The following is an 11,393-nucleotide window of genomic DNA, read 5'->3' as shown; positions in this document are numbered from 1 at the left end:
AGTCTGTATAGTACAATTTTAACACCAAATAAATGAGATGTAGTAGGATGTTGAACAGATGAAGTGGTATAATGATACAACTAAACATATTTTTATTATCTGTTTTTTTTACATTATTTCAGACAACATATTCTATTTTTCATTTTAAGTCCAAGTAGTGGTTCGGTGAAATTGTTAAAACTTAGCGTTAGACCTTTGAATTAACTTGTCAATATGTAGAAATAAAAATTAGATCAGCACTTCAAAATATTTCATAAATAAAGGATAGTGAGTGTATGTTTATTAAATCAAATTAATATATCGAAAATTTTATTAAATTAGATATCAACTAAATACTTTGATGTGTACAAAAGACATATTTCATGTGAAACCAATTCAGACTTATTTCGAATCCACACATAAGGAAGAGATAGCTGCTTCTATCAAAAAGAATAATAGCATGTGTCATTAAATGAAGCACATTAACAACCATACAGTACAGTTAACTTATGCAAACAACTCGGTTTCAAATAACCGAGCTCGAAAATGGCTGACAAAATTGATTTCAAAGCACGTCTCATATACCATCCCTTTTTAATAATACATAGTGGTGTACTTAATGATAAATTCCATCACTCAAATGACTTCTTTTCACCTTAAGCAAGTACATAGTTTAATATTATTATTTATATTACAGTTGGAAATAATAAATGCTCTTATTTAAGTTGTCTTTTCGGTTAATGAAAAATGGAATATGTTGTCTGAAACAATGTAAAAAACAGATAATAAAAATATGTTTAGTTGTATCCTTATACCAGTTCATCTGTACGATCAATAAAGTAAATACTTCAGGATTATAATCACCAGTAACTAGGGTATTTTGAAAAATTATCTTAAATTATTAAAATACGCGTATTATGCAAACAATAATAATAAGTGTCCATTAATAAATACAAGAAAATGGTTATGCATGCATATTTTAGAATGTTAATCATACAAAAGATAAAAACTGTACATTTAATTTGTCGTAATATGTATAAAATGCCTTTCACTATAATAATAAGAAATTACGATTTTGTTTTACACAAGACTAGCATCATCTCAGATTTTATGCTATGCCAAAAAGTGGCAATAAAGCAGTACAATATCTGGTTCATGACTAAAAGACGATCCATAATTACATTTAGTTTTCATAATAATCTAGGCGATGAAGAAATTTATATAAACTGTTATGGCTTTATGTTGAGGTCGATTTTTACCCTGTGCTAATTGTTGTGTCCTTGACTGGAAAATTAGAGAGCAGCGTACTTATCGATCGATCACAGCGACACGTAAACACGAACGGACGGCCTAGAGTCTCTATTGGTCTCGCTTCCCTGTCTAGCCCAGTCAGTTGAGTCCAGAACACAAGCCACAGCCTCGGAGATATGAATCATTATATTTCAAACATACTCTATTTATATACTAACCAAGCATACCACATCGTACCATAAAATAGAAAACAACATTTTGTACAATATTCAACAAGTGAACAGGTATCGACCAATAGGAAATGTCCATCTAAAGTCCAAGGTCACCATTGGACTTAACATGATAATTATTGGTCTATTCCTCCGCATCCACAACATAAACAAAGGTATACTTTTGAGTGTTCCCAATAAATACGGAATCACTAAATCTAAAGTTAGTCAATAATAAAGAATAACAATGGGACTAAGAGTCACATTTGAATAAATATATTTAGAAATCAACTTTAGGTATCGATACTGACTGGTGCACACGAATAACAAACACTTCATATCACTTTTAGAAACTGAATATTAATCAACCAAATAACTACAACTAAACATGAGAAGTGATTGCAACACACAATCGCAAGATAAACCTTTAAGATTATCCCGAGTATAAATAAGTGCAAACTATCAAACCACCTATTTGATAATGCTGGGTACATCTTTTTCATTTTATACAGTGATGTACATGGGAACTAAAAACAAAGAAGTTTAGGGTAATTGAGTAACTTTAAATGATTGATTGCAAATATTTCAATCAGTAATTGAATGCCCAGATTATTCATTTTCTTGTTTAAAAAATTACGTGCAACTTCAAAACGAAGGGAGGTTAAGCTACACTGACGTGTTGAAGACTGTACGGAACGAGGGTTTTATATTCGAAAACTAGTCATTAATAAAGATATGATCAGCTAGTAGTGGGGGTCAATACCGAGACATTCGCTTGAGGACTTCTATATATATGCCTCTTACCCCTCGTGAACATTGGCCGCTGGTCATGATTCGACAAACACGCGCCATAAACTCTCTTCCACAAACCCATATCTATCTCTTCGCAATCTCATTGTGGCACATACATGTCGGTACTCTTTTGTGCCAACATTTGTGTTTGAATAAATAAATAGTTCCGTGCAAATCTATTTTGCCCTCAAATTCAGTAAACACTTATAAGTGCTATTCACAAGCCTAGTCCCATTTTTGGGATTCCATGATGGAGGATAGCCAATAACTCTTAATACTCCATATAACATTATGAATACTCAAACAACTTGCTACGAGTTATTAGTTCCTGTGAAGGAATACTCATGGAATGGGGATAGTTGGTATGTGGTCATAAAAAACATACTTTTGACTATTTAACCACAACCTTCTTTGAAGCAAATTAGTAAAGTAAATGTGAAGGGTATACGAATTTACGTCACTACCTTTGGCTACTAGTGTGATAGAATCCACCGGTAACAGTAGTATTACTTAGACCCAAAATACTTAACCCCATTAAATACTCTTAGTCCGTAATCTGAACTATATTGGATGGACGTTGTTGGCGGAAAGGGGTAGTGACCGCTTTAAACGCCAAGCCTATATGATCTGGTGTCATTAAAATATCCAGTTCTTGAGAACTGGTAACGGTTTCCTCTGTCTTAACAAAAATATCATGTCAGTAACGATAAAGATTTAAAACTGGAATCTTCAGAAATACAGGATAGCATTAACCGGAACACGGGTAAATTTTCTAGACAGAACAAGTCTGGCAACATAAGTAGTTACAAGGCTATTCAGCATAGCGCAGTTACAAGTATAATGTGACATAGTCTTTCTTTTGCGTTGCATCTGTAATTATGTTAAGTCTTCAATTTTTCCTAACTTCAGTTATATGACTGACGTTACAGGGTGTAATATTCTTCAATAAGATACTTAATTGCAGTAAGTTGCTACTCGACTCGATGGGACTCCCCATAACTTAAGAAATATTCAAAACTCAAATACTATCCTGATTCAGGAAACATGCAGCTCCTTACACTGCTCAGAATAATAGTCAACAACTCAGTGGATGGATGTCTTCCTAATCTGTATCATTAAAAGCCTACCATTCTATACCAACGCGAAAAAGAGGATGAGCATATCAAGATTACTAGTTCATAAACAAACAGTTTCACTACTTTTTCTGTGTCTAACATAAGTATTACTTCAAAGATACCCACAATTTTGAGCTCAGAACCTATGTATACCCCATGTTTCGTATAGGTTAAATAAGAAAGGGCAAACTGAGAACGACTTCATCATTTGAATAGAAGAACGACTACTATTTACTAAACAATTTGTAGATGAACTAAAAATTAATATAATTTGGTAGAATTCGATCTAAATTATCACCAGCATTATCAATCTGTAAGTTTTTAGATCAAAATATTCAATCATTTGCGAACTCGATAAATACAGGGATTTTCACATTTATTTGTAGCAAAAACTATAAACTTATCTTCATTTCACTTCAGTAATGTTTTGCACTTAGTCTAGAATAAACATATAACTCTGAACCCAAATAAATTATATTTGTTCTGTTTAACACTAAAATCTATTGTCACGCTCAATTTTCTACTTTATGTAATTTATTAACTGAAAGTAATCGAATAAAAACTCAAACACATAATTTATGCACACATTTCTCATACGAATTATTTTATTCTATAGAACAGGTCATCTGAAGAAAGTGAGCCAAATACAATAAGAAGCATAAAGATTTCAACTTTATAATCAAACAAGCTTCATTCAATTTTAAGAGGTAAACTGATAGTCATCTACTAATTGGTCGTGAAAATGCAATTTTTAACAGACAATGTGCAGTGCAAAACATGACTGCATTCATTTTTAAGCTAACAGCAAAATACCTTCGGAACCGAATCAAACAAGTAGAGAACCATGTCACCGATGAAGAAACACTATTTTAAAAGGAATACACCTCTAAACATAGAAGATACAGATACACAAAAGTCGGACCCATTGATAAACAAAAGCGCTTCACTAAGTTATAAAATTTTATATGATTGGTGGATGCAGTAAAACAACCGGGCTTTATACAAATCCAAACAATTGGAGAATGGAGATTATCCATAGTCGCATAGTGGAACGTTAATGAAAATAATGTTCTTTAATAATAGCGGATATTACGTCGGATTCGTACTTGGCGTGGTCGAACCTAAACAACAGAAATATAAGGAAACGAGGCTTACCAGGTTTTTTAGTACCATCATTATTCTGCTGAGCACCAACAGGGATTCGACCACCATGGTCCTGCACAATAGCACCTAGAATCATCAAGTTATAAAGTAGATCATGATGAGAACAAAACTTACGAAAATACACATGTTCCATAGCTTCTCGAGCAGTTAGTCGTTCAGCGTGATCATAACGCAATAATTTATCCAGAAGATCAAGTGATTCTGGGCTGACAAGATGTTGGTTCTCTGCATGTACAAAACGTTCCCATCTCTTTTTCGTATGTCGGCCTAAAATTTCATTAAATCGAGGATCCAGAACTATTTCGTATTTGGTCAAATACTGAAATAGCTCTTCTGTACCAAGAACTTTGGCAATTCGAACTAATTGATCATAATTATCGTGACCATGGAAGAAAGGTTCTTTCCTGAAGATCATACTAGCAAAAACACACCCCAAAGACCAAAGATCTAAAGAATAATCGTACATCTGCAAATTCATAGTTTAGTTACAGAAAATCATAAACTCACCTGGTAATCAACCAATAGCTCAGGTCCCTTAAAGTATCGTGATGCAACACGAACATTATATTCTTGCCCAGGATGATAAAATTCTGCCAAACCCCAGTCAATTAAACGTAACTAGACTGAATAAAATATAGATGAAAAATACCTTTCTTTGGGAATGATTAATCATAACATTATGCGGTTTCACATCCCGATGCATAATTCCCATGCTGTGACATGCATCAAGTGCACGTAACAATTCGAACATGTAGTACCGAATGTCGTAATCTGTTAAGGTATGATACAACTCTTTGAAATCCCGATTTTCGACGTGTTCGAAAATGAGGGCAGGTGTGCGAGACTGAAAGAATTATACATCAGGAATTTTTGTCTTACAATAGGATCCTTTACCACTGCTTCAAGGCATATTACATTTGTCACGCCACGTAGATTTTCCAAGATCTTAATCTCACGCTTGATTTTCTTTTTTTTGACAGGCTTAAGGCAGCAATTATGCGTTGAGATGACTTACCTTCAACACCTTTATGACACATTTCTCATTGTTGGTTATATTTAAACCTTCGAACACTTCACTGTATTTGCCGCGGCCCAATTTTCGAACAATTTGGTAATCATCTTGATCACTAAACATGAAATATGTTAATTTACGATACTGTAGTGATTTACCCCCATTTTACTTCATATGATTCATAATCCCAATACTCGCGAGGACGATTAAGATTTACATCTGCATACACTCGAGCCTTGCTCGATAAAGGCATGTCTGAAAAGAAAGTAAACATAATACTGATCTGTTGTCGGAAATAGGTATATATCATCATAAACTAAATAAGGAATGGTATAACCAGAAAGTATGAAACACAAACCACTTCCGGTTAGTGAACTGTATAAACTTGATGTAATTAGCTCAATTTACAAAGAGTTGAACAGTACGTTAGATCAGTTGTCACACGTAATAGGAAATCATATGAATGTGTATGGATAGTGATTGATACACTATTCCAACACTGACCGAAGAAATCAACTCAGCAAAATCCATGAAGTAAAAGTTAAACATACGAAATGTCATTCCATCTGGAGAACAAACTACATGGGATAATAAAATGTTGAATGCAAAAAGTGAGCACAACTATGACCAACTTTAAACAACCTCACTTGTGCCTAACTTTAGATCATGACTATTGCGCGTAATTAAGAATTCTACATCTCTACACCAAGCCTAGACCAACAGATAATATCCTCATGGACTAACATTACTTATGCCAGACACCAGTACGAGTTGCATAAATCCTCCTGGTGGACATAGCCCCACTAATCGAGTCTTATAAACCCTACATTACTTACTCGATGGTTCCACCAAACCCACAGTTTTGCGATATGAATGATCAATTATTATATTTTTGTATTTTGATAGGTTTACAGTCGTGAAAGCAGTCATCAAGGCAGAATGCTGTGAAGCATATTTGATCAGAAACACCCAGACCGATGTCTTCCACGTAACAAAAATTACCGAAATTCAGAAAAAATTGAATGAATGTAGTTTTACTATACTGATAACACACCAGAGCTGATGAGACAACTGAAATGGTCGACACACTTGACAACTTTAGTTGATTAATGACCCAAAACAGCCATAAGGCAACATTCTACATCTAGAAGAAAACCAACTGATTCAAACCACGTCAGTTCACTGGAAAAAACAAGTAGTATGTTGGTAGCTGTCTTCTGATATTAGTTCATTTAAGTTCAGTGAGCTATCAGTGCCATTTTGTATTACCTAACGATCAATTTAACTCATTTCAACGGCTAAAACGCTCATCCAATATCTTGACACTCCCGATCTATAAAAATTGGAAATACTTTTCCAATATAAGCCTAGTCTCAACGTGAATACTGTATTAATACAAGTGGATAAAACACTGATAACATTGTATAGTATTTTTCCGTAAGTATTGTCATTTCATTCTGTGAAATGACAATATTGATAACATTAAAATTAAGTTAACAAATTAATTTGAAAGCCAAAGATTATAATTTACAATTTTTATTAGTTGATAATATGGATACTTCTACGCTAGTAAAGATTAACAAACCTTAGTCACAACACGTTTCCAGAATAACAAGTACGAGCTATTAAGGTATTGTGGATCTTTTAACTGAAGTGTCTCATTCAGAAGTTAAGAGCATGTACAATCAGATTTACTGAGTAACAATAAAACCAGTTAAACATTTTTATGACATCAGCAAAAGCAACTTTTATTTGCGATTAGAATAAAGCTGATTTCAGTAACAAAATGTAATTATCTTTCAAGCAATTCAATTTCACTAGTTGTATTAGAAAGCATATACATTATTTTTGATCACACTTTTGAGGGAGCTAAATACAAGTGAGAAATCAACGAAGTACGTTCAAAATAACTGAATCCCCACTTATATATTCTAAATAACTTGGTATCCACAGATCCTGATAGGACTACATACTCCGAGAACTTGATCTGCTAAATAATCACTTGTTTTAAGAACAACCTTCTTACATGTGAAATTTGACAAGACAGTGAGGATGTTGGTTACTATCCAAAATGATTACATTAAGGATGTTTACACGTGGGTCCTATTCGCACTGACCTAGAATATGCTACTCGTGATTTAGTTCAACATCTGACCGACACATAAATGTGTTGTCTTAAATGGACAAATAGATTTGTTTATTATTCGTATGAACTTCGATGTACCAGAATGTGAGAGCTAATGACAGCAACCAGCTATTAAAGCTTTGACAGATGAAGCACTGACCTTGAACCACTACTTTTTAGCCAACTGTTTGGTTATGAAACAATAAGTAGAAAAACTACGACTGATAAATTGTTCTGACGAATAATTAATCATGATTAGGGTTTTCATCACAAACCGACACCAGCTATGATGCACGAGTGATCTTTAGCCACGAGTAAATAATTTTTGCGTCGAATTATGACTGATTCGTTCATAAACTTTATTCTTACATATGAGAATCACATGAATAATTTTGACACAGGAGTTTTTACGTCTTTAGTAGAAAGACCAACGTTCCTTTCATATACTGACATCAAGTTCAGACTGAATATATGAAGTGAACTTCAAAAATTCTACCATAACCCATGAACTATGTTCAGAAATCCGCATGATTAGTATAAACGACAAGGGATAGCTTAATGGCAAAAACTTGGGGTTATATGGTTATGGCCCCCAAATGCCCTGGTACAATCAAGGGTAGGGAGAGTCTGCTCTTCCTCTCGAAATACTATCACATGGCCACGCGTGTACAGCCACTACTATTGAAGTCCTACTTACTGCCTACGCGCGGCGTGGGAGTTTTTTACGAAATCGAGAGAATGAAAAGCGAATGTCAGGCGCTTTAAATGGGTTGATGGAGATGGGAGACCCTGATTGTAAACCAATGGTGTACATGGGCTCCAGGATCTTAAGGAAACAAATGGCGTATGAAACAATTATTTGTTCACCAGCTACCATGGGACTGAACGTTGTTCCACTGCTTTGTAGATCAGACCTTTAGATCGAAGGCTCCAGGCATGGGCCCCTAATAAAGCCAGCTGCTTCCGTCTGGTCACCTGGGCAGTATCTCAGCCCACACACAAATCAAACGATTTGTGTGGCGCGTATGTATTCGGTTCCTCTCTGTACCAATATTTGTGTTCAAATAAGTAAATACAAATAAGTTTATCCAGATAAGACGATACTTAAGACAAGCCCTGCGCAAAATCCGCGTTACAGTACTCAATTGTTTCCTGTAGAAATTTTGAAGATACAAAATAAGAGATCGCTCGGTAGGACTCTAATTTATGGACGAGCCAATCAGAAGCGTTTAAGGAGTTTCAAGGTCACGGCGCTAAGTTCAATGCGAGATGCTCACATTCGATCGTTTTACAGCAGATGGGACTATTAAGAAGTTCCTGTGTCTGTGACTGCGGCAATTAAATGACCCCAGCACGATGTGCAGACTGCCGCGATGACATTGCATTTCGTTGTACCATATGTTGGAGAAAAAAATCTGCTCGAACTGGCACCTTTTTTGCCCGGTCACGGCTAAGGCTAAGACAAACCATGATAATCGTTGCAAATTGGATCATAAAGTCTCCAGTAACATTAGCTGCGGCTATACCGATGATTGGAAAATCGTATAAATGCCTCTCGAGACTTCGTTTTGTGCATCATGTTGTGGTGCACAAACGTCATTTTGTTGATCCAACGACGGGGGTCCATACAAACAACATTGAGGGCATGTGGTTCACTTAGAACTGGATATATCTAACTTGAGAAGTGCTTAATTTAAAAAGGATTCATTCTAACATATTATCGAATTGAGTTGCTATTCAAGGCTATGAGAGTTTAAAGGATAGTGATTGGACCGATTAACGGAACTCACAAACATTTTAACTTCGTTATAATTTTATATTTAGAAAAGGCAGGATGCTTATGAGTATAGTGTTTTGGAACATTCAATGACACAAATTTACTAACACTATTTGCTGTATTCGGAAAAATTCCCACCAAATTATCCACTCAAATATTCACGTGTTGATTTCTTAACTTAACGAAATCGATATCCAAGATCAAACTAAGTTGAAAGCAACTCACACACTAGAAACCGGATTTCAACCTGAATCAGAAGGAACAATGGAGTTCCACTTTGAATAAAGATCATTCAGTGAATAACATTACTACTAAGCGACAAAAGCATTAAACTTTAGACGACTAAGCTCCCATACGATGGTCGACATTAGCTACTAGTAAATAGTAGCAGTTTACACGCAACAAACAGCTTACAGTACAATCAATGATACCATCCTTGTTGGCGTAAGCTGTCCACTTTGACTTTTTCAGTGAGACGATCAGTTTCATCAGAAGCACAGCTATAGAGCTTAAATGGTCGTACACAATGCACCCACGTGCATTATCATATTTCCCTCAAACAGTTTCTACGTTACCCCAGCTATATCAGTAAACGTCAGGACATTAAAAACAATCATACAACATAGAACTAAGATAGATAACATACCACAAACTTGTCCACCTCTTGGCACTAACCTTCGACGCAGAAACGAAAGCGCCAATTTACAATTGGCGGACGCTGTGAGCATTAAAACAAACCGCCTGATGGATTCAAAGAATAAATTCCATTAAAAAATTTCTTGCTGACCGTTCTATCTCAAATTCATGTACAATCTCAACATCTTTTCACAGGGAAACTGTAAATTGTAGTGTCGCAACGGTCGCAAACAAGTTTTCCATTATGAGATCTTTTTGATTAGTAATATCCAGCAGTCTTAATTATGTTATAAATACAGTTATTCCATCGAAAGCCAGCAGTAAGAGACATGACATCAGATGAAGTAAATTGAACCAACTACACAACGAACGCAAATTAGGCCACAGGTCACTGTTTCAATTATTTCATCAGATGAATTAACTTACTGTAACTTACCATATCGATGATACTTTTCCAAAAGAAATATGGATGGGATGCCTATAAATGACAACAAGAACAACTCTTTGTTCACACAATCAGCCACTAGGCTTGGAGAACCCGTCATGGTTGATAAATATTGTAAGTAACACATAATCGTACTCCGTACGTTCGGAAACCCATCGACACACAAAACGCTCCACTGAACTCTTAGAATTCTACCACTGGAAGAGTTGCGTTCTCATTGTGCTATTGTCATATGGAATATTATGGCGAAAGCATTAACATTACAGACAACCATTGAAGAGGAAGAATGTATTTGTAAAATCTCAGCGAAAGAATTTGAAGTAAATCCAACGTTTCGTCTAGCAATCTAGTCCAAGCTTTTTCAAGGAAAATATAATCAAACAACAAAATTACTGAATATAAGTAGGTACATGGTTCTCTGGCTTACTGACAGTAAGCCAGACGAAAGTTCTTAATTATTACAGACAACCATTCCTAAAATCTCCACTAGAAATAGCCGTGCACTGCCCTGCAAAAGGTCCTGCAAAAAACCAAGAGATACATAAAATAATGATTTGTGGCACCACAGATCTAGAAAACGAGCGGAAATTTGTGTCACAACTTATAAGTTTCATAAGGCTTTCTCAGTTAAGAAGATGTGGAAATCAGACAGTGATGACATCGAATGTGACTAGTCAATACTCTAGGCACTGGACTTCAGGATCCGAATTCCTAGTTGAAAAAGAAGTAGTAGTCAGTATGATTTCAGTTAGGGAAGCTTGAAAGCCGATAAATAGTAATAGTAAAGATTTACTGGGTGGGGCAGACAAAACAGAAAAACGTCCATAAACGTTCATTAGTTCGGTCCTCGGAACTAGATATAATCGAAGTGGGTTGTTTAATATAGCG

General features: G+C 35.3%; 1 protein-coding gene across 2 annotated transcripts; it reads right to left on the bottom strand.

Moving 5' to 3' along the window:
* Positions 1–1,238: 1,238 nt before the first annotated feature.
* On the bottom strand, positions 1,239–10,143 carry CSNK2A1_1 (Casein kinase II subunit alpha). Of its 2 annotated transcripts, XM_051212021.1 has the most exons (9): positions 10,071–10,143; positions 5,681–5,777; positions 5,526–5,637; positions 5,390–5,491; positions 5,160–5,354; positions 5,018–5,128; positions 4,625–4,976; positions 4,502–4,576; positions 1,239–4,467 (listed from the first exon to the last, which is right to left on the bottom strand). In XM_051212021.1, exons 2-9 carry the CDS (start codon positions 5,773–5,775, stop codon positions 4,436–4,438), a joined length of 1,074 nt encoding a protein of 357 aa, XP_051072158.1. In that variant the 5' UTR covers positions 5,776–5,777; positions 10,071–10,143; the 3' UTR covers positions 1,239–4,435. The 2 variants fall into 2 exon arrangements, with proteins under 2 accessions (XP_051072158.1, XP_051072159.1); XM_051212022.1 differs by having other exon boundaries at positions 5,390–5,637; positions 10,071–10,134.
* Between the last annotated feature and the right edge of the window lie 1,250 nt (positions 10,144–11,393).

This window comes from Schistosoma haematobium, chromosome ZW (genome assembly GCF_000699445.3).
Source record: "Schistosoma haematobium chromosome ZW, whole genome shotgun sequence".
NCBI lineage: Eukaryota > Metazoa > Platyhelminthes > Trematoda > Strigeidida > Schistosomatidae > Schistosoma > Schistosoma haematobium.
Note: the sequence above shows the minus strand (reverse complement) of the source record. Positions and strands in the feature narration are given on the sequence as shown.